This window comes from Lissotriton vulgaris, chromosome 1_1, assembly GCF_964263255.1.
Source record: "Lissotriton vulgaris chromosome 1_1, aLisVul1.2, whole genome shotgun sequence".
NCBI lineage: Eukaryota > Metazoa > Chordata > Amphibia > Caudata > Salamandridae > Lissotriton > Lissotriton vulgaris.
In genome coordinates this window covers 1,482,864,695-1,482,892,367 of record NC_141685.1, presented here as the reverse complement: position 1 = coordinate 1,482,892,367, position 27,673 = coordinate 1,482,864,695, and the positions used below count along the sequence as shown (strand labels likewise).

Below are 27,673 nucleotides of genomic sequence, written 5' to 3'. Positions count from 1 at the left end.
GCTTGGCCTTCAGTAGCGCTCAATGACTTTCACTGATCAGAAGTAGTTCTATCTACTGAAAGGGCTGGCGCCCCCTGATCTAGTGCCAAGTGCAGACTCAGGATAAGAGCCAGTAGTTGAAATATCAAATAGAGGGGGGAATGTTAGAGAGGAAACTAAACGCAAAAAACGGCATCACAACAGACATCAGCGAGTGTCACAGAGTTATACTTGTTGAAAGAGCTGTGCAGGCCTAAAATCCACAGTGAAGCAGGACAGGTGAAGAGTTCACAGGGAAATAGAGTGCATGATCAGCAAGGTCCTAGTTAAAGGAACCCCCATGTTTGTAAGCCGCAGGGAATTTATGGTCACAGCACAAGAAGCATGTATTCCGTGTTCTTGGTAAATTAAAAATGTGTCTTGAAGAATAAAGCCAGCGTTAGCCAAGAGTACAAAGATTCTGATAAGTCTTGGGAGCAAAGCAATAAAACATACATGCCTGTGAATGAAGCAAATAAATGGTGTGTTAAGCATTGTAAGAATTACAATAAAGAATGCGGAGAGAAAAGGTCAGGGGTTTGAAGACACAATTGATGTGATGTTTTTGTAACAAATATGTAAATATTGAGTAACCTATTCTTTGATCTTTCGAAAGGCACAATGTTTGTGTGACTATTTAAGTGGCCCCCTGTGAGCAGCGATCCGAGACCAATGGTTTACCTGTATGGATATAACTACTCTCCCTGACGCGACAGTAAACCTGTTTTTTTTCTTTTTCCTTGCCAATAGGACTCTTAACTTTTTGATTACAGTTTCCCCGCAACATACACCACCATGTGGAGTATCTTGTGTGATAAACTCTAAATAAGGTCCATGATCATGTTTTGGTGAGTATTTCCAATGTGTCTAATAGGATAGCTCTAGGCTCAGTAATCTGGAAATTACATTCAAGAAATTATAATAATTCACAGACATACACACAGAATTATATTTGATGAAGGGTATGAGATTAGATATACAATTTACTCCAGATGAAGTGCGCCATCACAACTAGAGATCATCTGAACATTTACATTTCATAGCCATTCAAACAGAAATAACTTTAGTGCCTTTAAAGTCAAACGTATAAATGGACATTACCAAAAAACGGGCATATTCTATTTCAATGCAGAAAAATATAATAGTTAAGTACATGAAATGAAATTTGATTTGTAGAGCGCATGGCTGCCCGAAACGTCCCAGCGCTTGCTTAGGGAACCCGTCCTGGTATTCCCCTGCGAGATAACTCATTACTGGGCATCCCCAAGGTGAAAGCCAGGCATCACGCTGCGAGGGGCCGTTGTGGAGATTAAGCAAGCTATTGTCCAGAGTTACAGAGTGGGACTCCATGATTGGAATAGGCACCGAGGCCAGAATTGTCAGGTCTGGGGAAATTTGAGCCCAAGACCCGCCGAGGCGGGGAATTGAACCCTGGTCCGGGCCAGACCTCTGCATCAGGGTCTGCCGCTCTAACCACTTGAGCTACACTTCTCCACATAAATAAGCAACATTCCCTTTAAAAAAAGAGAAAGAAAAGAAATCATCACAGGTAGGCTCACTGGAATTACACGATCCTCTAGGCTCAATGTTCTCAGCTTAATTATGGAGATGCCTCATTAAACTCAATCTGCTCCATACTCGAATAGCAGCAGTTATTTCAAGAGAGAGCCTGGAATTTGAAAGAACCTTAAACAGGTTGCATTCATATTTTAGATCTGATAAGGGACTCATTGGGAGGCATTTGCATAACATCCAATGTACGTACTGTTTCTTGTAAGAAATAAGCGCATCTGCAGATCATATGGTGTAAACACAGAACATAAAACGGATCTCTAGAGGACATTTTTTAAAACGTGGGTGTAATGAGCAGATTAACGGAGGCGACCTTTTGTGACAGGAAGTGGTGACATGAGGGTTTTTTCAGTAAAATGCAGCACGGTATGGGTATGGGTTTGCGCAAACTATTTCAACCCGGATGTGTTTAAGGACAATGTACATGAAATAGTGTTCCTGTGCTCACATGCAAGGCACCATAATTTTTTCAAGAGATTTGTTTATTAGCATTTTCTCCTAGTACTCTCATTAAAACTAAATATACTCACAAAATAGGCAAAACTGCTACTAGGAGTTGAGAATTATCAAGATAATTAGCAGGACTTGGGAAACATGTATACACTAATAAAATGTCATCAGGATAACATAAAAAAAGACAGTATTCCAAACTCATGGGTAAGAGCAAGGATGAAGATCATACAACCATGTGTATGGGGAATATGGCCTCAAAACCAGACCTAGCAGGGTTTTCCCCATTGGGAACCCCATACTCTAAGTACTATGGTACGGCAACATCATTAAGGGCTGGTAAAATACCTTTTGAAAGCTCCTTGGGTAGGTTGCTGAAGCATAGTGTGCAGACTGCCAGCTGAAGTTTAAAATATTTATGAAAAGGAGGCATTGAATTTGGGCAGTTTTCATAATTAAGAAAGCACTGTATTTCCTATATTGTTATTATCCCTTTGCGTGCTAATATTTTAATATAGCTATAAAATAAGGCTACAAAATATGCTGTATAATTTAGCTTTGATCGCTATGTAGACAATATACTCTGCTTTTCCTTGCCTGAAAATGTAGTCATCTCTGCCCTATAATTAGGTCCACAATTGCCATATGATAGGAGTGGCTATTTAACCACAAAAAGGAAGCACGAGAACACATAATACAAAGAATAAATCAGAAACGTGCAAGCAATGAGGAAGAGCAACATTTTCTAAACATAGCAGTGAACTGGGAGAGAAGAATACGTAGATTTTGGAGAGACAATCTAGTAAGGATTCAAAGTAGAGAGAGTTAGATGGGATGGAGAAGGGGGGTTGAGTGCGAACAACATTGTGAACATATTTTGCCAAAGTCTGAAAAGTTTTTCCATAGCGAAAATGGTTTTTTGGCCAAATAGCTCATGATGCCTGAAAGGAAGAAATGTTCATACAAAACTGGAATAAATATATGGACAAATGACTATTTCACAATCAAAGACAAACTTCTAAAGTGTGACCATGTTTTATGTGTTTATGTCGTTTCGTCATCATTTTCTTTCTTCTAGCTGTTTGCGACTAAAAACAGTAGCTAGAGTGAATTGGTTTGGAGCAGGTTACACACTCACCCTTACATACCTTAGATACATAAAGTCTATTTCAAAGCATCCCTCTCAACTTCTCAAATAATTAATCTTATAAATGAACAGACAGCTTTAAGTCTTCTACACCGGTAGTAAGTGGTGGGTCCGAACTGGTAGTTTATCTTTGATAGCACTTGTATACTCACCCTTAACACTGCTTTCTGAGGTAACAGCGAGACTTCATCCTGGCCCTCTTGTGAATTAGGCGAAGAAGACAAATCAGTGCCATCTTCAAGTTCTCCTCTTTCCAAACGCTAAAGGAAAATGCAGAGGAATTAACTACGGGCACATGTGCTCAATTACACTTAAGCACTTACATGCGGCTAACACTGAGTCCGTCTGTGTTCTTTCAGTACTTTTTTCCCAAACATCTTTATTATGTTTTTCCAGCACTTTACAATAGCGTTAACATGAGGATATATCTCGCTCACAATAGTGCACATGAATCATAGCCTGCAGGTAGTGTGTGGTTGTAACATTGTGAAAGTTCACAATCATGAAACAATAACATAACTGTGAGCCTAGTCCTAAATAATGATCATAGTCAATGTAGGCGTGTCATGGTGGTGTCTATGGCTGGCATCATAGGGGGCACAAGGTGGCAGGCTTACCATGAACAAGTTGGCATGTGGAGGGGCTCATTGTTTTTATTTTTATTTGCAGATTTATATAGTGCGAACTCGACCTGAACGTATTGGAGCGCTTTACATGAGCACCAGTTACGTTACACAAGGATCCATTCATGTTTTTGGTAGGCTCATTGCCCCACTGTCCTAAAGCAAAGGTGGGGTGGGTAGTTTTGGGGGGGGAATAAGGATGGCATGTAAATTCTAGTCTATGGGGGTATAGCTTCGTCTTCTGGTTCTCCATGAAATGTGAAGAGTAGATCGTCCCACTATCCTCTTATATTTACACTGAAGAGTGCAGTCGACTCTGCATTGGCCTATTGAACCATCATTTTTTGCCCTTGCATGCCTCCAGCTAATATCGGGGCTCTCCAGTGCATCGCAATCGCTCATCAGGAGACCAACAAGGCCAGGTCAAGAAAGTAGTTGGATACACCACTCGTCCTGCAGCTATTTTATGAGTCCAACAGGCAACTGGCCACGCAGGCAAGGTCATGCCGACCCGTACTACGCATGAGGGATGAACAGACCTCTGTCCAGATAGTGCAGGCGATCGGATAATCCCAGAAAATGTGTATTATGTCTGCCATAAGAGCAGGACAGTGGGGTATATTTTGTGTGTTTTGGCCAGTGTTAGATATGCTCTGTGCAGAATGTTATGATGGATGAATTGGAATCCCGCGTTATGTGAGACCTTCCAGGGGTACGTCAGCACTCTACTACATTCTTTAGGGCAGAGGTCTTCAAACTTTTCCAGGTTGAGCCCCCCCAGCTGAATTCCCCCGGATGTTGGGCCCCCCCACCACCCGACAGAAACCTCGGGAATCCGGCACACCACATGATCGGCTGCCACGCGCACACCACGGGCCATATCCGGCAAACAATGCTCAACACAACAAGAGTGCCTAGCAAACTGCAGACCTGTGAGTGGGTCTGACGAAACGACAGAGGCGTACCAGACAGCTCAAAACACAATCCTCCAAGACAAAATGTGCGCAAATTCTCCCCATTAGGATGCCCTGCCTTACACAGGACACAGATCAACAACAACACCACCAACATGAATGTGACGGGTGTGCCGGTGCCCAGCCACACCTAGACTCTCAATCTGCGGGTGAATCCCTGCCACTGCCATCCTCAGGCTGTGCTCCACATCCAGTTCTAAACGGTACCTAGTCTTCAACACCGCAAGTGCTGAGAACCCAATCTCACAAACTCCCCAACAAATAAACAAATACATTGTAGGATGTAAAGCACCATGCACAAGTGAACCAAAGGGAGGACCGCCGTGATGAACCCACTATAAGGAACACACCATGGGTGCTTCACCAAGCGGAACCCAAAACATGGAACCTGACCTTGCCCATGGGGGACCCGCATTCAAGTAGCAGCTGGACGTCACGCAAAATGTCACACGCATGATGCATAGATCCCACACATGAGCACACATAGAATACAGGACAGTAACACATAGGCAAGGGAGCAGCCAAACAATTCAAATACCTTCCACTCTGAACCACAGCTCTCATGGCACCAAGAAAGCAAAGGAAGTCATCACAACCCTCCCCATCCATCATGTACACCTTGTCATCCACCAACTCCCCCACCATTCATTCCGTCCCTCCATCTGAGCCCCATCCACATCCAAACCCCTTCAACCACTTGCAAACCCATCCACCTTCCATCCCTCCATCCATCATCCATCATCTCACCTCTTCATCCCTCCATCCACCCCCTCACCCATCCATCCATCATCCATCCATCCATCCCTTCACCCAATCTATCCCCTCACCAATCCATCCACTCTTCCACCCATCCATCCACCCACTCATCCACCCACTCATCCATCCAACCATTCACCCAAGCTATCCTCCCACTCATCCACCCACTCCTCCACTCATCCATCCACTCCTCCACTCATCCATCCACTCTTCCACCCATCCATCCACTCCTCCACCCATCCATCCATCCATCCATCCACTCATCCATCCAACCACCCACCCTCTCACCCATCCAGCAATCCCCCCACCCACTCATCCATCCACCCAGTCACTCATCCGTCCACCCACTCAACCCCCCATTCATCCATCCACCCATCCATCCCGCTCTCTACCCTCCCCCCCACTCATGCATGCACTCTCTGATCCATCCATATCCATGCTCCTCTCCTCACCCATCCATGCACACACCTGCTCATCCACTCTGCCAATCATTCATCCATGTCATCACTCACTCACCCATCCATCCATCCTCCCCCTCTCTCTCCATTCCCCCCTCACCCAGCCACCCATCTCTCCATCCACCCTTCACCCATCCACCCACTCATCCACCCCTTCACTCCTCCATCCATCCCCCCGTCCATCCACCCTCCTCAATCACCCATCCATCCCCACATCCACCCCTTCTCTCATCCATCCATTCATTCATCCCTTCACCCATCAATACATCAATCCATCCATCACCTCTCTCATCCATCCACCCACCGACTCATCCACCATCCACCCCCCCCATCGATCCATCCACTATTTCACTGATCCATCCACCCCTCCACCCATCCATCCACACTTCCAACCATACACACATCATCCACTCCCATCCATCCCTCCACTCATGCATCCATCCTCTCTCCCACCATCCATTCACCCCTTCACTCACCATCCATCCCCTCACTCATGCATCCACCCCCCACCCATACATCCACCACTCCACCCTCACACCTTTTATGATTAAAATTCGAATCTGCAGACCAACATCTCTGAACACCGGGTGCCCACACAAAGATCCTCATGAGTTGAGGACCGCAGACCAGAGCCCACTGTCCCGATTCATGGCCCAAACCCGGATTGCAACCTCTCCCTCCCTTCCCAAAATAACTGAAGGACTCCCGTCCCACCCCCCTTGAAAGGCTGGGGCCCTGGACCAGAGCCCACCCTGCCTGTGCCTCAAAACCTCTGCGAAACCTTCTCTCCCTTCTGGGAAGAGCTAACTCTCCCAAGAGGGGGTTAATTCACAGAGCTGACAGCTTCAGCTGCAGTGGGAGGCAAGGGGTCGCCTCTGCTAAAACTGAAAGCGTGTCTGTTTGTTTGCTTTCGTTTTTAGCAGAGGAGACCCGTGAATTGGCCCCCTCCTGGGAGAATCACCCAGACAAAGAAACGGGCACAAAGGGAAGATCGAAGTGGTGCCCGCGCCCCCCCTGGGTTGGCGCCACGCCCCCCCCAGGGGGGCGCGCCCCACAGATTGAAGAACCCTGCTTTAGGGGTTAGTGGCACATCATCTCCCCATGTTTGTCAGGAGGTGCCAGCGGATCTAGTGTTCTCTGTGAAATAGCCTTGGTAATCCAGGAAACGAGTCTCCGCCCTGTACCCACTGTAAATAGTACCTGTGTCAGGGGCTGAGCAGTGATATCTGAGGTGGTTTTGTCATATATCCCTCCAACTCTGCCATGAGTTGCCTATATGGCAGAAACTGTCTTGCCCAGAGACCAGTCTGTTAGGTCAGTAGATCAAATGGGATCGAGGCTCTATTGTGGAAAAAGTCACCGAGGATCCCCACTCTGAGTATTTCCCGAGCTCTGCCCCCAACGGCCGACAGCCAACCTAAAGGTTTGTATGGATCGCAGGGGTATCTGTGGTACGTATGGTGGTATATCTTTCATATTACTGGTCTGCTTTTGTTGGTCCCATTGATGTTATTCTTGTTTTGACCTACCTACCGCTACTGTATTAACTTCACTCCTGCACTTGTCTTGTACCTGCGACACTATTATTCCCATGTACTGTAAAGCGCTCTGATACCCGCAAGGGTCTTGTCCGCACTCTATAAAACTTTGAAATAAATAAATAAATATCATTGTGCTGTTGTTCATTTGCACGGTTCTTATATTCTTGGTGGAATCTCTCTGCAAGAGGGTGAGTCAAGTTGAAAGGCTGGGGATGGAAATCTCAGGAAGGTGACTTATCTATTATAGCATTGGGCGATGAGATATTTTAGGCGTACTCTTTGTCAGGGGTAATGTTACTTGGTTTATTGGATGTTTTTTATGAGGTATGGGCCCCTTTTGAATGATAGCCTTTAGAACCATTGGCAAGGCGGGTGTCAAGCTGTAGGATTGTGTTAATGCATTTGGTAGTAAGGATGATATCCTGGAAGTTGAGGGACTTTAAGACAATATAGGGTACTCACCTGCATAGGAAGGTATGAAGTGCGGACAGTGTTCAATCACGAAATGTACTAGAATGTTTCTTAAGATGTTAAGATGAATCAGTGGTGGAGGTGTCACCTTTTCTTGTCTGTTTATTCATCAAATGCTCATTTAATGGCAATATGCAAGGTACATGAATTACATATTAGACGTACATGGTCAAATAGTCAGGTAGATATGAATTTGTTTATGGGTCTTGGTGGACTGGAGATTAGCTTGTTAAATGTTTTTGCACCCAAAAAGTGGATTATACGGTTATTGAAAGGGTGTCAACACTTAAAGAGAGGTGCCTCTTGTGGACTGGTAATTTTAATTGCTTACTAGACACCTTAGTGTACAAAAGTTCTGTGGGGATTCACTAAAGCTACTCTGTCTAGATCTTGGGGTGAAATGAGGCAACAAGCAGGTTTCCACTGCTAGCACGACTTCTTTCTCCTCTACTCCACATGGGTCCCATAGTAGACATGATTGCTTCCTAGTAAATGATGATGGCATTAGTGGCACATGTAAGGCCTGTGAATATTTAGTCAGATGTTTGTGTATCCAATCCAGTCTTTGAATGGAATACTCATGGGGAGACCAAGAAAGAGCTTCCATATAGTTTAACAGTAGGGAAGAGCCCCAGACTCATGCAGTACTTCAGGTAATGCTGACTATGGAGGATGTACGCCTTCTACTGAACTGGCTCTATAAAGCACTATTGGATATGACGCAAAAAACACTCCAGGCTTTGCGGACTAGATGGGTAGCCTTACTGAGGTATGTATGACATAGCAGATAACGAATGGAGTAAGGTTCTGGCATACCCCAGACGAGTATCCAGGAAAACGCAATTGAAATGTATTCAATTCAACTACACACACATGACCTACATAACACCCCATAGACTTCAGGATATTTATGGAGGGCAGCCAAGACCATGCAAAAGATGTACAGCTTTAGACGCCGATTTTGAGCATATGACGTGGGGCTGTCCCAACTTATGCAAGTTTTGGGAGGAAGTAGTGCATAGATTGGCTGGTGTTTTGGGCCGCCCACTTACCTATTCCCTGGACACCTGCCTGTTGGGACTTTTCCCACATCCTAAGGCGAAAAAAGTAGGGTCCAAATTCCTAAATTTGGCCCTGGCAGTGGGCAAGCTGCATGTAGTGCTGGAATGGAAGTCGGTGGGGGGCCTCTCAGTTAGAGGCTTGGATGCGGGATGTCGCAGGCTGGGCTAGGGAAGAGGAAAGAGTTCTCATCATGGAAGATGCTAGAGGAATATGCAGATGCCCCATGGCAGACCTGTGGACTGAGGTACTGCGAGACTGAGAGGGACCGCCTGAAGATGCTGATAGTACACAGGAAGGAGGGGATTAGTGGTGAAAATGGGCAGAGAAGCTCTTCATGCTGTGTGTCGGACATGGCGAGTGTGTGTCAGGCGACCCTATGAACCATGCCTGACAATGTTTCTGTGAGGAAGATGAGATCACAGGCACTTGATTCTAGCAATAGCCAGATATTATCTTTGTGCTTGGGAAGAGATCTGCAATTAATTAGACATGCTTTGATTTTGATAGTTGACCTGTTGCTGGTGGTCCGTAATCCTGAAGGTGTGGCCCCTGCGATGGCTTTACACCTGTTTCCCAGGAACTCTTTATTAAACTTGAAGAAGCATGACTTGCAGTGTGACCCCTGGCTGTGTAGCTCCTGTTCCAATAGACAGGGGTCTAAACAGGTAGGCTTAGGACAGGCCTTTGGTTTTAGCTCAAGGATTTGTACCCTAGACATCGTTATTCTTGTATCAGGTTGGAGACGGGCAGCGTGGCTGGTGCTGGACGCGGGCCGGACACGGACGGGCAGAGACGGGCGCTCCCGCTGTGCGCGTTCGCTGGCCCATGCCCTGATATAGGAGAGTGTGGGAGTAGCTCCGCCCCTTCTTAGCGCGAGATGGGGTCAGCTGATTAGTTAAAAGAATTTGGCTCCGCCCTCCACACAAACGGCACCAGCCGTGGTGGACCAGGGCAGGGGACCCGTGCAAACAGTACTATGCAAACAAGTAAAGTGTAACTGAGGTAAGTTGTAGTTAAAAAGCTTAATAAAAGGTTAGGAGGCTTTTTACTGATGGCATGGACCTTGCAATAGGATGTACTCCTATATTTAGGCATATAGGCTACATACACCCTGTCACCAAGAAGCCCTGAACCTTAATATTCTCTAGTCAAGGAGAAAATGCTTAGTTCTGGGACATTTTGGGTGAAATTACCACTTTTGTCAAAAGAACACATGGCGTTGGTCAAAATGATGTTTGCTTAATTATTTTGTTGTGTCGAGTGACTGTGCAATATTAGGAGGAGGCGATGCAGTCGCTGCCTGGAGTAGTGGGTAACATTGGAAAAACGTGGAGCATTGTATACTGGGATTACATAGAGAGCAGAAGAAAGTGAGAATGAGGTAAAAATGTGCAAGTTCGTACATGTTATTGAACGATGGGCAAATAGATGTATGTTGGCTAGATATAGCAGGTCCACCTTTAGATAAGTGAAGCAGGGTTGCTGGCATGGACTATGGTCGGGTAAATGGAATTAGATTTAAAGTCAATGTTGTTACCAATATTGAACGTGGTCATCTGATTACTTGTTACTTGGAGCAATGTGGCGCTGTGAGGTTGCATTTGCACATTGTTTTTTTTATGGAAATAATAAAACAAATAATAATAAAGACAACTTGTCGCAGTGCATGGAAGAGACACTTTCCCCTTAAATCACTAAAGGCAATCATTGGGTCCACTCACCAGCACACCACCCTTTGTTTCGGATTGACAGCACACTCTGGCTTAGTCTTAAGAGTGCAGTCACAAACACACAAATATTACTACATGTGCTTATACCAGATTTTTGTACATTCTCTTGTCACTGCACTTAATGCTTAATGAAGATGTGACTAAAGGTCCCTTACGTATGTGCTGAAGACGCCAAGATCTGTGGACCTGTTTTCAAAATCTTACGGCCTTACATCGCTTGTCGTCGCAGTCAGGTCATAGTTTCATCCTGAATACGGCGACTTTAAGACAGGACTACCATCCTTGCCCGCCAACTGAATCTGCCTCTTCCAGCAGTGTATATATTGCCAACTTATACACAGTTAACATTTTATTGCACTTAAAAAGGCTCTGTTGATGGAACATTTCTTTGGGTTTACATTCAGAGTGCAGCAATGCAGGACTTGTGAGGTATTTTTAGATGGTGAGGTTGAGATCCCTATCTTAAACACCTCTACCCTGTTAGGAGCTCTGCGGTCCTTCGGGAATGTCCCGATGGAAATGATTGTAGTAATAGTTTACGCTACAGCCTGCCGAAAGGGATGGGTTTACATATTGAGCCCCCTTAAAGTGATGCCAAATAGTTCCCGTACCTCAAAATACTCCCGTGTCTTTTTGGAGTCCTGCGCGTCCACGTGCCATGCTTTCAGGATGCGCTTCAGTAGGGCTTCATTCAAAGCCTTTTGGATCTTCATTGCTGCCACTAGGAAAAACAATAGGAGTTTTTTGGAAAGTTATCAATAAGTTTACTGTTTACATCATCCCAACTGTATGAAATGAAATGAAAATTGCACCTATATAGCGCGTAACTACCCGGAGGCCTCGCAGCGCTTTATAGCGCGTAACTACCCGGAGGCCTCGCAGCGCTTAACGTGAAACAGTTTTTTTTTCCCCAAAACACATTTGCTATTTTACTGTTGAGTTGTGTGAACCTGAAAATTCATTTGTGTAATTCCATAGAAATTACACAAAATTATAAGAATTTTACTTTAAACTTTAATTTTAGGTAGTTAAAGTTTAACGTAATGACATAACTAGAGTTCAAATACATATACAGTACCAACGGGATACTTGTTCAGGAACAAAACGTCTCTGCAATGTGTTCTACTCTCGAACCAGTTGCCCGCGAGAAATAACCACGCACGTTTCTGCACCAGTGAAATTTCACATAATTTTACAAGATGTGGCCTGGGTAAAAAAATCCTCCTGGCCCTAGTTACCTTGTGCAGATTTTAAACAGTGCAACAATCCCCAATTTCTTAGCTTAATTTACAGGTATGTAGGGCAGCACTCTCACAAGTAGGAGCCTTTTGGGGTCTGATGTTAGACAAGACCTTTTTATTTTAACAAAATTATACATATGGGATATTTATAGCTCTATACGCTAGCTCTCTTCGTCCATTGGTCTGTCAGTGTTTTTATGCCCACCACAGCATACAGCATGGGGCAAAGTGTCAGCCCACTTCAGCCATTGGCTTACCTCTCTGTGAGAGACAATATTCTGTCTTGACCAATATGCACTTACACACAAAAAGTAGTTCCCCTTGAACAGTTTTCCAAAAACTTTCACAAACTTTGGAAAAGGCAAAAAACGACAGCCAAAGTCAGGCCTACTGGTTAAGCCAATAGCTGTTTATAATTGTCATTTGTCACAAATTGGTCATATGTGTGACAGAAGGGCATTCCTGTTCCGGAAGTCCACCTTTATTTCAATGCTGTCACTTTAATATTTAGAGTTACCTCCTAACACAGGTGTTTTAATGTCTTTCCGTGTTGTCAGAACAGCTCGTCTTGTAACGTGGTTTAGGGTGGATCATAACCTGCTTCCTTTTCATTGTAGAGTTTTACTCTACAATTGAAAGGAAGCAGATTATGATCCACCCTTTTCATGGCCAAAGTACACTCCTTCTGGCCCTTGAATTGAAATCAGACAATTTTCTAGGTTATGTAGTCAAAGGGTAGCTTACAATTTATATGAAATAGGAATCCACTCAAACCAGGAGTAGAGGTTCGGTTTTTTTTATTATGAGGTAAAGATCTCGAAACACTAGTATAAAGTCTTGGCTTACAAAATATTACAGTAATGGTACTGAAATCCTATACTGTTAAAAGAATGGCTTCAAGAAGAAGACTATGCAGAGGTTACACTTGATAAATCAATCATGTTAAATGTTGTTTCAAGAACGCAGGATCCACAACAGATTTTTAGGATAACTACTATGTAAATGAATTCTAATCAAATTTGCTAAACCTAAATTTATCCTAAATGGACATCCTGAAATTCCAGAATGGATCCTGGATTTTTTGGAGGACATCAGCATCCTCTAAGACAATAAGAAAGTATCCTGCTTGCAAGACTGCTGTTGTAACTCCCAATAACTTCAAGGGCGATAAGTACTATTGCGAGTATATGCTGTCACATGCAGATTGCGTGAGGTAGAAAAGGGGAGGTCAGTTTTGAGGGTTTTCTGCCAATTAGAAGAGTGGGTCTTGCATGCACACTGTGATGTGGGAGAAAGGTATTATTACGCATGCTTTCTAACATTATGTTGGCAAGAGATTTCTCTATGAATAAAAGAAAATGTTGGATATCTTTCAATTTTCAGGTATTTTTCGCTGTAGACAGGTAAGATGCTGTAACCTCAGCTGCACTTTTTATTTTAAAAGCACTCACAATCAATTTTTGGGTAGCTTTTTCAATCAGAAAACAATTCTTGGTAGAACCACAGCCCGAAGACAGCCCTGGAAGCTCCCACTCTGCATTGAATAGAATTCTAATGAAGCTGCATTTATACAGCCCTTCAATACCCACTGACGAGGCACCGAAGCGCATTAACGGACAGATAGCTCACTACACTGCAGTATGCTGGAGTGCTTCGTTGGAAGTGTTGAATTACAGTGTGGCCTAAGGGGTAAGCAGTTTGGTGTCATACTTGACTGACTTCAGTACTTCTCTCATCCTGATATAGGTTGCTGTATCTCAGCGTGTAATCCAGGGAAGAGTAGTGAATCACAGAACGCATGCACTTTACATTCCTTAATTGTTGTTTTTTGTTAATAGGATCTCTTTAGAGTTCACTCTGGAGCAAAAGATGAGCTGTGTCTTACTATGTAATAAATACATAATTATAGTAGGTAAATAAAAGAAAAAGTCCCTCTTCAGGTTCTACAATTGGATTGCAAATTTGCTAGGCTGCAGTCAGGAATGAATCTACTAGCGTATTTTAGACAAGTTTGCTTGAAAATGCCACACCTAATGATTTTGACAATGGATGGCACACCGACTATACCAAGATTCATGATCAAACAAAAAAGCTGAGACCATTGAAAGCAAAGCAAATTAGCAATTTCATACCCAGAACTGCACAACTAAGAGAAACATCAGCCAGATGAACAAAGAGACCATTTGCAAAAAGTGGTCCCAAATTGCAAAGTGACTTTTTGTGAACCGACCTTTGTATTATAAGGTCAATTTGTGAAATCATTATTTGCAGGGGGTCTCAGAACGACCAACCTAATATTAATCACGCAGATCGCAATCTGCAACTTCCTGTGATTGTCCAATAACAGAGAGATTGTGGCCTGCAAGGCACAGAACACCACCACCCGTGAATTTGCATTTCCAAAAAGAAAACTTTTATTTTTTAAGACCATGTACCTTAAAAGAACTAGTGACGCTTAAAAAAATTCGTTTATGAAAGCACTTGGGAGGGGAAGGGTCCATTGAGAATCAGTTACCACCTCATTTGATGAGTTGGAAACTGGCCAATGGTTTGCCAACAGAATTGCGGTTGAACCTATTGCAACATACCACTCCCCTTTCGTGCCCCTTCCAAATTAGGATTCGGTATATGTCTCAAAGCCCATTTTAAAGGAGGGAAAAAGTTTATGATTTGTAAAATGCGTTTTGAGTAAAACAAACAGAGTTGTCACTGTCCAAAATCCAGTGATTTTACGAATTCCGGGGCTTACGACCGCAAAATCCTTCAGTACATCTACCCAGGGTCGCATAGACACACCTCCTGTTTGCAGGTCACGTATGAAGATGCAAAACGCCTTTAAAACTTACGAGCATGCTGCCGTTTCCGAAAATGCACCCAGGCATTCCAGCTGCAAAGGATTGTTTTCAATTTCCGTGTACAGAAATGATGCTCTGCGCGGTGCATCTTCCGTTGGTACTCTGCCCTGCAGCTTTTCCTCAAAAACCGATAGCGCAGCCAGGCCCTGCAAGCGAAAGGGGATGTGAATTATTTATGGGAAGAAAAGGAAAACCGAGCATGCTAGAGGCACAGGCACAAAGGTTGCAACGCGATAGGAAGCACATGATAGATTCTACTCTTTCAGAGAATACAGAAACAAGTCAACCTTGAGAAATTCAAGAGTCACCGGGAGGTCACTTCCACGGCTTTGAAGGCCCTTCCGCCACACAGCAGCATCAAAGGCTCCTATGAGCAATGACTCCATCTAGTACAAGGACTTCCTGTGCAATTCTGTACTGCCGACTCCCAGCTGGGGTGAGCCGTCACGTGCTGGTGTGCTGAAGAAGTACACCTGCTCGCAGGCAGGTGTGATGAACAACCAATTAGAAGCATGATGGAGAGAGCAAAGCCAGGCGGGACACAGAGAAAAGAGAGTGAATGAGAAAGAGTACGAAAGTGCCAGAAGAAGGCGAGGAGTGGGGACCACCAACACTAGAGCGAGAGAGAACCAGAGAGCAGAAAAAGTAGAAAGGGGATAGTGTCAAAAAGAGAGACAAGTGAGAGAAAGATTCAGACAGAGAAAGAAAGAGTCAAAGACATAGTGAGTGACAGAGAATCAAAAAGAAAAATAGAACAACAATAATTGGAAAAGCTAATAGGTCTGGCCTTAATGTACCAACAAATGCAAACATATATATTAATAAATACGGCCTGCCTGCATTGTAAGAAGAAACGATTACGCCGTGCCTCCTAGCCTCCCTGTGCCTGGCTCTCCGACCAGGCGAAGGCCCAGGCGGACCCTGAAGGTACCCTAAACCTGGTAGTACTCCCTTCCAGCATTTAGCGGCTGTTGTTTACTACGAGTTGCGGGGCGGGCGGGTGGGTGGGGTGTGTGAGGAGGGGCATAGGGGTAGCGAAGTGAGGGGGGATACATAATAATAATTTTAAAAACTTACCTTCAGCCGGCCACGTCCCGCGTGGTGCTCCTCTTCTTCAGGCACAGGCTCTGAGCCTGCCCTATGGCCAATCCTGAAGCTGCACGCGCATGAGAGTAGCTTCAGGATTGGCCAGAGCGCCCTCGATTAACGGTCCAGGACAGGCTGGGAGCCTGTGCCTGCTCCTTCCAACCAAAGCAATGCAGCTGGGGTTGGAGAGAGGTTCACTGCGCATGATGGTTTGGCCGTCCTATGACGGCCGGCCGGCCAAACCATTATGCACAGTGAAGGGAGTGTACTACAACTCCCCTCAGTGCTGTCACCCCCCAGACCCCGCCCCCAAGACTCAGCAGGAAAGGGGAAATAAAATGAGTGTATTTTTTACTCCTTTCTTGACGATTTTGGGGTGGGTTTTTTTTGTGTTTTTTTTGTTGAAAACCTTTATTGATGCATTGAAGTTTTACAAGCGCCGGCCTACAACCACAGGGGCCGGCCGCAAAGTCAGCAATTCAAAATAGGATTTATGCATCTATCATCGACCCTGGCAACAGCTGCGAAAAGATTACAGCGTATGATTGAATGCGCCGTCAGTACAAAGGGTATATCAAAGGTTTCGTTTTTTCTTTTTGAAGAAGCAGTAGTGGCATTACTGTAGGAGGCGTCACACCACTTTATAAGAAGCAATAAGAGATGAGGGGATGTACCACGCACTGCAGTCAAGAACAGGTAACGAATAATACAACCTTAGTCAGACAACAGACAAGGAGTAAAGTTGATCTATTAGCAAGCGATCAAGTGCGAGCACCCTCCAGAAAACTCACCCTTAGGAGACAATAAATTAGAAGCTGGTACAGAAGGAGAGACAGCAGACCCTACTGAGAAGAGGAAAGGAAAAGAAAGGGACCATAGAACAAAACACACTAAAATAACAAAAACCCCCCCAACACCCGCCACCCTGCACCCCTGTAATGGCTACGGCCTACCCCACTAACAGCGTGCCTGTCGCCCCGGAACTACCCTAAAGAAAAGAAAAGAGAGAGCGGAGGAGGAGAACAACATACACACTCCCGATCTCCCTTACCCCCCGCCATTAGCGACCTCCCCAAGACATCGTAGCCACTGTTTGAAGCAAGTATTGAACCCCGACCTGGGGAGGGCATCAGCAAAACCAACCAACCCCTGTTACATTATAAGGTACAATCCCGGCATAGAGCACAGAATGGAGCAAACCCCAGAAGCCAAAGTCAACCCTGACCAGTACGGGTTTTTACAATAGCCCTCGCCGCCCAAGCCACAGTCATCTTAAGGAAATCGAAGCGTTCAACACAGTGCAAGTCAATGGTATCGGATCGAAGACAGGATACAAGATGGCGACGTCCACCATTCCGGCAAGGAAAGATGAAGAAGAAAGGCAAACCTCTCAAATAGTCACTGAAGAGCTGTCCATGGTGATCAAAACCTTTAGCAACGATATTCCGCCGAGCAGGTAACGAGTAGGGAAAGCCAACGATGATCGCGGGTGCGCCATCCATGGAGCCGGAGGCATCAGAGTGAGCCAAATCAGGCTTTCGCCCAGGGACCTCGAAGTAGCGAGCAGAGTACTCCACAGGAACTACAGCTTGCTGAGAACATGTCGGAGCACCGTCTTCCGGTCTCAAACAAACGTTGTCCAGCGGTACAGACATCCGAGCGTACATGCCGGTGATGTGAGAGGGAGCGCCCCAATGGCGGCCATTACGGACCTCAATGATATTGTGCCGTCCGTCCCCTCCATCCCCTCTCGCGAAGAGACGAAGCAGGACCCCGGACACAACTCCGAGGCACCAGGCACACACAAAGCCGATGACAACAGCGGGCGCTCACAAAACTGGCAGAATCGACACCTTCGCCGCTCACGTAAGCCAAGCCCGTCGACCCCGGCCCCCCAGGAGGTCTCTGGGCGCCGGACCCCTGACCGCGGTTGCCGATTTTCACTTGCGTCACCGTACCATGTCCATAGCGTAAGCCGGTAACTGGGTTGCCAATCGAAAATGCAAGGAATGACCCAAGTTCGGGAGACCGGGCACAACCCTGGTCCTACAGCCGATGTTGTGCAACTCCAACCCGGATGGGCTAGTAATCGAGGTCCCGGCTGCAGCCCTGGAGCAGGCCAAGAATAGTACTCGATGTATCTTCGTCACCCGGTAAGTTGGGAAGTCCGGGATTGCACAGCAGGAGTCAGGAGCACTTCATGTGTACGGGAGTCCGCCGGCAGAGGTTGGCGGAGCCGGGAGCTTATGCAGCCATCTTTGTTCGTAGCGTAGCTCCTCCCCCGATTTTGGGGTGTTGACACTCCTCTGCCATAAAGGAGCCACCGCTGCTTCCAGCTACCCTTCCCTGAGCATTAAAAACCCTTACTTCACCGTACTCCTACCCTTGCCTAATAATTACAAACTCCAGAGTACTCCTTAACGCTATCCTTCACTGAACCCTACAAGCCCCTTACTATTCCCAAATGCTACCCATCCCTGAAACCTGAAAACCCTGACTATGGTCCTGATTACGAGTTTGGCAATGTGTCAGAGAGCTGCCATGGCAGCGCCCCACTGCCACACTGTCAAACTTGTCTGCGCACCACCTGCCAAATTAGGAGTGGTTTGGGGCGGGTCATTGGCGGTCTCACGGCGGTGCCATTCTAAGGCTCATACGTAAGCCTTAGAAAGGCGGCGCTGTGGGACCGCCAAAGCACTTTCCTGAACGAGATGGACTGTGCTGTCCATGCCGTGCAGGAATGGGGGTGCATAATGGCAGGGAGGAACGTGTGCCCCCTTGAATGCACTCCCAGGCCAAGGCAACAGGGGGCCCTGTAAGGTCCCCTTAGCTTTCTCATCACCACACTTTTCATGGCGGACTCACCGCCATGAAAACTATGGTGGTGAGGAAATTCGTAATACGGTTGGCGGTGCTACAGCGGCACAGCCAGCATATTGCAGCCTCAGACCACCTCGCCACCACCGAGGGATCACGGATCCCTGGTGGTTGCTGCAGTCAAACTACCAAAGTCGTAATACGGCACTCAGACTGCCACACTTGTAATTCCCCCCTATGTCTTAACACTATCTCAAAACTACCCTTTCCTGAACTCTACAGATCACCCATTAACACTGCCAAGGATGAACCTTTAAAACCCCTTGTTATCACTTAACACCACTCTTCCCTGATCCCTAAAAACCTTACTACCCCTTTAAACTACTGAACCCTGAAAGCTCTATACTACACTCACATGCTACCCATCCCTAACCCCTAAAACCTTCCCTGAGCGCTAACAACCCCTACTACACCTTAACGCCACTCCTCCCTGAACCAGAAAACCTGACTAGCCCTTAATGCTACCCTCCCTGAACCCTAAAACCTCTTATTACTCCTTAACATTATCGTATCACTTTTCATGAATCCTAAAAACTCCTTACTACAGCTTAACGCTACCCTTTCCTGAACTCTGAACCCCCTTACTACCCATTTGCACTATCCTTCCCTGAGCCCTACAAACCCATAATGTTACCGTTCCCTGAACCCCACAAACCCCTTACTAACCCTTAATCCTACCCTTCCTTAGACTTTGAAAACCTTAACTATCCCTTAAAAGTCTATTCCCTGAACCCTAAAAGCCCCTTGCTACCACTTAACGCTGCTCTTTCCTGAGCACTAAAAACCTTACTACTCCTTAACGCTACCCATCCCCAACTCTAAAAGACCTTTACTACATTTCAATGCTACCCATCACCAAACCATTAGAACCCATTCCTGAACTATTAAGATCGTTACTACCCCTTAATGCAATCCAGAAAACCCCTTACTATGTCTAATGCTACCATCCCTGAAGCCTAAAACTCCCTTACAACCGAGTAATTATGCCTTTCCCAAAACCCTGAAAACAGGTGTAAAGCATTTGTGGACACATACAGTATTCAAGGGACAACAATACAAATGGACACCACACAGGTTGTATATTTATAAAAATAAGTATCTTTTATATAGATTTACCACAAGACAATAAACGATAAGAATAATCCACAGTACTATTAAAAATCAAGAGTTATTGTTAAAAATGCTTAAATCAGAGTTCTATGCGAGTCGGTAGGCCTGTCTGGCTCAGCGTTGATGAAAATAACATAGAGTCTAACAATTCCAGCGGATAGCGTTGATACAGGCCCACTCAAATGTAGACAGACTCGGTCACAGTACCTTTACTTGATGCGGCAGGCATGGGTGTGCGAGCCGGTTCCGGCGTTCATCACACGGTGCAGAAAAGAAAGCGTTGCAGGACGCGGTGTCCCTCGATGTGGTGCAGGCAAAGGCCCGTGGACGGAGTCGGTGGGTCTGAGGCGTACGTTGCATGGCGAGACAGTGCTTCGATGCGGTGCGGCGACAGAGCCGGATTGTGGGAGCTGGCGTCGATCAGTCCGGACAGCGGTATGAGTCAGGTGGTGCGTCGCAAAGTATGCGAGCGGTGCCCAACTCCGATGAGTTCACCGGACTCGAAGTCAGCAACAGGGACCGCGTCGGTCAGACCAGTACGAGTTGGTGTAGCGAGGAGTTGCACGTCGCGGTATCCACAGGTTCGGTGCAGGCAACCGCTCGGTGACTGCGTCAGGACAGAGTCAGTGAGCTCAGAGCTTAGGTTGAAAGATGCGGACGTTGTTCAATGCAGTGCCTACAGGACACCGGGCCGGTCATGAGAGTCGGTCACAGCTCCTTCCCTCTGTAGCCACTGAAACAGTGTTTCCAGCAGCAATCTACAAAGGCTGGTGAAGTCTACTGGTCCTGGGACTTCTGTCAGGGGGCAAGCTCTTTTCCAAGCCCTTACAGACCCTTCACAAGGCGAATAAAATGCACACAAAGTCCTTTCTCCTTTCTTTGGCAGTCAGGCAACCACTGCAGGCCAATCCCCCAAGCAGCACTTCAGCTTAGGCATAGTCTCTCCTCAGTTTCTTCAGGTTCCTCTCCTCAGCAAAGGTTTCTTCTTATAGTCCAAAAGTGATCTCATTTCTTGGGATCAGGGTCCTAATACTTATACCCCAAAATCCTTTGTCTTCTGAGGGCAGAGGGGCCTTTGCCCAGTCCAAACCAGTCCTGGAGCTCTCTGTTTACATGACTTCTTCGTTCTTTTCACAGTGCAGGGCAGAAACAACAGACGACCCGCAGGAGGTGGAGCCAGCATTGTGGAGGGAAAGCACAGCCCTGGAGCACTTTGTTGACATGATTCCTTCTCTCCTTTCACAGTGCAGGGCAGAGACATCAGACGCACCACAGGGGGTGGAGCCAGCACTGGGGGGGGGGGGGGGGGGGGGGCAGGCACTGTCCTATTCAGGTCCCAGGTGCAACTCCTCCCTCCCATCTAGATGCAGATCTCTCTATTTACCACTGGGTTGACTCATTCGGTCTCTTGGAATCCCCAGCCCTGTCACTCAAACTCCAGACAAGGAATACACAACCTAGCATAGGCAGGCCTGGATTGTTAGACAATAACAATACCTACTTTCTAAAAGTGGTATTTTCAAACACAGAATGTTAAAACCAACTTCACTAAAAGATGGATTTTATCATTCTGAGTTCAGGCATACTAAACTCGAATTTCTACCATGTTCCCTGAGTCAGTTAGGATTATAAAATCTAATAATCTGGCCTACGGAGAACAGGTAGCCTTGCAATAGTGAAAAACGAAAATGACTGTGATTCACTATTAGGACATGCCACACATACCAGGGCATGTCCTACCGTATACTTACAATGCACCCTGCCCTTGGGCCTATCAATGGGGTGTCTGATATGAAGAAAAGGGAAGGTTTAGGGACTGGCAAGTGGGTGCACGTGCCCAGTCAACATGACGGTACAAGACTGCATACAGGCTCTGTAATGGCAGGCCTTAGGCACATTTTCACAGGCTGCTTCTGTGGGCGGCACAACCAGTGCTGCAAGCCCACTAGCAGCATTTGGATTTACAAGCCCTGGGCACACTCAGTGCACTGTACTAGGGTCTGACAGGTAAACTACATCAGCCAATCATGGAATCACTAATTCATACATCAATTTACAATAGGGAGAGCATATGCACTTTAGCACTGATCAGCAGTGGTAAAGGACCCAGAGTCATAAAACCAACATAAACAGGTCAGTCCACATACAGGAGGAAGGCAAAAAGTTCAGGCATGACCCTGCAAAAAAGGCCAAGTCCAACAGTTACCTTTCCCTGCACTCTAAGAATCCTTTACTACCCCCTTAACACTGCCTTCCCTGAACCCTAAAAATCCATTACTTATCCTTAACACCAACTGCCCCTGACTCCTACAAACCCCGTAATGCTACCCTTACGTGAACCCTACAAGCCCTTTAATATAGCTTAATCTTCCCCATCCCTGAAACTTAAAAACTCCTTACAACCCCTTCAACAGAAACCATAGCTCAACACAAAAAACAGTTACTGCTATTTAATGTTTTTTTAGTCTTTTTTAAATATATATTTTTAATTTTTTTAAGAAAAAATTTAATATTTTTTTTACTTTTTTATTTTTTTATTTCTATATTTTTTTTATTTTTTTTTAAATTATTTTTTATTTTTTTAGCTATTTAATGTTACCTTTTCCTGAACCCTGTAAATACCGCACTATCCCTTAACACTTACCAAGGGACTCTGGTTGCTGTAAGCAGGGAGAGCATACCTTTTTAGAGTTTTTAGGGTTCAGGCTTTGGTATCATAAAGGGGTAGTAAGGTTTTTAGGGTTCCGAGAAGAGTAGTGTTAGGTGGGAGCAAGGGGTTGTTAAGGTTCAGCCCTGGGTGGAGTTAATGGGTAATAAGGAGTTTGTAGGCTTTAGAGAAGGGTAGTGTTAAGCTGTTGTATGGTGTTTTAAGTGTTTTGGGAAGGGTAGCTGTAAGGTGAAGTAAAGGTCTTGTAATGCTCAGGGAAGGGTAGCTGTACAGGTAGTTCCAGGTTTTAGGGTTGCATCAAGGGACAGTAAAGGGTTTTAAGGGTTTATGTTATGTTATGTTGATTACTATAGGACACTAATAACCCAAGACAGTATCGAGGAGCTTGAGCATGAGTGTAGGCGTGTGGCCCCCGTAGAGTTATGTAAAGAGCCAGGTCCACAGCTTCTTGCGGAACTCCAGAAGTGAAGAGAAGGCTTTGATGTGTTGTGGGAGGTTGTTTTATGATTTGGGTGTGATGTAGGACAACACGCAATCTCCTGCTCAGCTTTTGTGAATGTGAGGGGTGTGTGCCAGTGAGAGTGAAATGGAGCATAGGTGTCTGGCAGGTTAAGATAAAGACACCAGAGCACACCTCATACTAGTTGCTTTCATCCTACGTGCATTAGGCACTATTCCCATACGCATCCAGCATTTTCTGTTAAGAGTTCTGAAAGTGATGTCCCAACAAAAAGTCCTAAATTAATAATCGTAGCTGTAGAGTTAATCCAAAATCAATCCTTATTCCTTATACAAAACAGCAGCTGTTGAAGTGATGGATTTGACAGTTGACAAGTGCTCAGGTTAAGGCTGTGGCACCTCTGCAGACAATGAGGCAGCACCGCCATCAACACAGAAGGCGCCTTTGTAGGCAGAGCTGGGCCATGCTGTAGTGCCGAGACCAATGACGGTGTTTGACTTGGCATAGGGTCACTCCTGAACACAGCTGATGTTTCCACCGTTACCAGTCCCAAAGCCTGGTGGGTGTTGTAGGGACACCAAAGATGGGGACAGCACCGGATAGAACCTGTATGGTGCCAAGAGCATCCCTGGGCTCATGGTCCACGACTGGTCCCATGGGGTCCCAGGTCAATCCTGAGGGGACAGCCACACTCCTAAAACGTCCATGATGATCTGCATGAAAACCGATGGGACTGTGTCTGGAAAGAGTACACTGATGCTGGTTTGGTAGGGGAATGGGGTGAAAGTGGAAATGGCGGTGCCGGCTTGCCACGTCGCCAGGGAAATTTCCACAAGCTCAGAATCTGGAGACAAGGCCAGAGAGGACTTGGACTTACCAGTCAATTTTGACCTTCATGGAGAAGAGCAGTATTTTTTTCTTCTTCGTGTGCCTCCTTTTGCCCGTAAAAGATCTGGATGGTGACCTGGCCCTTGACACCGTTTGAACTGTGGCAACCTCAATGACTCTCCTCACAGAGAGAAATGAAAAGCTTAGCCTAATGCTTTACATGGACTTCACGTGCATCTGGTTGTATGACGTGTCGATCCTCAACCTAGGACACGAGAGGCAATCATTATGTGAAACCGTTATGGACACTTGGCTGTCACGCAGACAACAAACCTTTAAACCAGCCCTGACATGTCCATATCTGCTCTAACTTGAAAAACATTTGTGAGAAACATTTTCCACAGAGTGAGAAAACGACGCTCAAACTTTTCGAAGGCGTGGAAAAAAAGGAAGAGGCATAAGGTGGCTAGGTCCGGGTGTTAAATGGCCCTAATTACGAAATCACAATCCTGTGTATGATGTCGTACAGAGCCTGCGCTTTCTACCAGCGCTGGAGAACTAATACCAGGGCCGGACTGGCCGTAGCAGGCACTGGGCGTTTCCCCGGTGGGTCGCCAGAGTGGGGGCAGGTTTTGGGCCCCTGGGTGGAAGTTTTTGTTACTTAGGGCCGGAATAATCAGTCCCCTGTTACAAAATCGGCCAAAACCGGCTCTAGCAAACATCTTGTCTGCACCCTCCCTGGCCCCAGGGGGTCAGCCGAGCAGTCTGCCCAGGTCGGTTTCGGTTCCCAGTCTGGCCCTGACTATTACGGACGTTTCCACACTGCTCTGGTGCCTGGGGATTATTCAAAGGTGAGCAATTTGCAGGCATCTCAGAATCCATCAGAAACAATCACTTAACCACTTCGACGCTATTGACGGAACCGTTCCGTCACGCCCCTCGGGTGGGCTGTGCTCATGACGGAACAGTTCCGTCACGGCCCGCTCGCCGCGCCTGCGCGGCGCTGATTTTGCGCCTGCGTGGCGCGTTCCATTAAGCGGGCGGGGCCGTGATGGAACCGTTCCGTCACAAGCACAGCTCACCCGCGAGCCGTGACGGAATGGTTCTGACACCGGCGCAGGTGAGCCGTGCGCTCCCCGCGACCGTTAGCGCTGTGGCGGAATAGATGCCGCAGCGAAGGTGTTAAATGCCTTTCAATGTAGTGATATCATTTTATATACGAAGGTAAAACGCTTCAGCAGACTAGAAAAATACACTTTCTTGAATTTTGAGGAGACCTAATCATATTTTTACATGATGTTTGTTTCACAAGTTACATGACAAACATTTTCATGGCTCAGCTTGTGCACGGGCTCTTAGAGTCAAGACAGACCGCGCTCGCCCTCCCTGTTAGTTTGTTGACACGCCCAGCTCTATACATTAAGGATTGGAGTCAAGAAAGCCGCTTAAAGGGGAATGGTAACTCCGAATATGGCTTTTAAGTAGGTTTAGTCACGAGATCCCCAGGGACCTGGACATGCAATTTTGTCAAATCACTCCAGTCCCGCATTTAGGGAGAATATTCCCTTTGAGGATGAAACACAGCCCGGAGCCTTCACCTGGTTGTTCTCGCTCTCCGTCCCCGTTTTTTCTGGTTTGAGCAGAACCAGACGCTCTTCGGCCTTTGAAGTGAATATAAACATCAAAGGCATCTGTCGGGTATGGAATGCCCCGTATGAGTTTAGCTTAAGCGTAGAAAACCCTCTGCACAGACTTTACAGACTTACACTTGTGAAATGGCATAACAAACTGTGCTGAGACGTGCGGTGCCCGCAGTAGTTCGAAACATTTGCATTTAGGGAAAAGGCTGAAGCAGAACCCTTTCAGCTAATGGCAGCACAAGATAACATGCGTAGGTGTGGACAAGAAAAGACACTAGGGAAATATTTTCGAAAATCTGCTCCCAAACTATAGTCGAGTAATTACTACCATATAAAATGTTGCAGGTTGAAGTCTGGGAGTCTTCCAAATGTGTATGAAAAATGTCACATTGTTGAAGTGATGTCTTTGGAGCAACAACCATATGCCAACCAGTGATTTGCACGTATACACAACTATCCATTGTCAATGTAATATGTTCACTGTGCCAACAAGGGTCATACTGTGTGTGCAAAGAGCCTGTCACATGTAGAAGATTGTTCACACTAAAGAAGTGTCATAATTCACTACCTGCAGCTAGTGAGCATGACTGGGTGACTTTGCAGTGTTGAACTACAACCTTGTGGCATTTTCCAATAATGACTTCCATACTCTTGGAAAACATTCTGAACGTGCCTTTTATTCCCGATACAACCAGGAAGTCGTATTTCTTTCCTGAGACTATATTGCGTCAATAAAAAAATATTTATGAAAAAAAGGTTACATTGAGTATACGGCCCACCTTCAGACCAAATATGGGTGAAGGAATCATCACACCTATGGATGGCAGGAGCTAGCTTGATCATACCTGAAGTATGTAATCCTTGATGTGCTCTATACAAACGGCTGCTTGCTTCGGTCCCTTGTTGGTCGCTGATTTCGTGTTCCTGTTTCAATGATCTACCGACTGGCATCACAGGTCAGGAGAGTATAAGTGTGTCCTGATGCTGGTTTTTAATACTTCCTTGTTCCTCAGGTAAGTGATGTTTTGTGCCAATCCATATGTCTAGAGCTTTCATTGTTTTCTGTGGTTTTCTCAGTCTTTGTTTTCCAATCCCTGCTTCTTTAATGTTTCCAGCTTGCCAGAGCTGCTTTCCTATTCGTGTCTTTGTTTCTCAACTACCTTGTTTTCGCTCGCATTCTGAGTTTTTACCTAATTCCTTTCCTCTTCATTGCACATTATGAGCCCCCAGGAATTTCAAGATGGCGATGCTGGGTAGATGTGGCCTAGTTCCAGGCCTGCCAGTGTTCCAACGCAAAATAAAGAACCCGATTGCCGGGACTGGAGGCATGTGGTGACCTCCCTGGGAGAGCTAGGTGCCGAAGGCATGTGAGGGGGCAGACCTTATGTGGCACTGAGGTGTGCTGTGAGAGGGGCGCGTTGGGAAGTGGGGAAAACCCATTTTTTGTATTTAGTAAATATCTTGCTGAATACATGACAGGATCCTGGTGGATCTTTGATCTAATAATGGTACCTAAAGAGAATAAACAACGTAGGCTCCTTCAGGATCTAGTCCAGTTGGAGGAGCTGGGACCATGAACTCTCTTTGCGCTCAAAGTAGCCTTCATGCACGGAGAAGCAAGGATAATGGCCACATAGAGAATACACAGATTGGCCTCACTTAAAGGCACCATGCGGGAAATCAAGTGCTATATAGTGCTGACAGAGCGACACATGAGGTCTCTAGGCAGTGTTTGACTTTTGTGATAAAGGCAATAAACTGAAAGATACTAATGAGAGATAACATACATTTGAGGACTGTGCTTTCGTATTGATAGTGAATCTGAACGCCAACTTGTAATTTCTGGAAAAAGGAAGCTAAATCCTAAAAAAATCTAATTCAGAGCTTTCCGGCCATGATGGAGTTGGTGGGTTTAAGATCAGCAATACAACAAGTGCAACTACTTCTGGTGGAAAATAAAAAGGCCAAGATGTCCATCATCACAGCCTCACATTCGTCAACTGGGGGATCAATGGGTAATGGTAGGGCCAAGGGGCAGTGATGGGCGAACTGGCTGATTTTGGTCAGTGTGAGTTGATCACCAAACTGGCTGCAAAGAAAAGGAAT

The 27,673-nt window shown here is 45.9% G+C and overlaps 1 protein-coding gene across 1 annotated transcript in view; it reads right to left on the bottom strand.

Moving 5' to 3' along the window:
• FBXL13 (F-box and leucine rich repeat protein 13) overlaps window positions 1-27,673 on the bottom strand; it is a 1,406,730-nt gene that overhangs the window by 1,190,237 nt on the left and 188,820 nt on the right. Inside the window, exons 5-7 of the mRNA XM_086967348.1 lie at window positions 14,890-15,044; window positions 11,414-11,523; window positions 3,340-3,447 (exon numbers count right to left, since the gene is read on the bottom strand). Coding sequence (XP_086823474.1) covers window positions 3,340-3,447; window positions 11,414-11,523; window positions 14,890-15,044 — 373 coding nt within the window. The remainder of the gene's footprint in view (window positions 1-3,339; window positions 3,448-11,413; window positions 11,524-14,889; window positions 15,045-27,673) is intronic.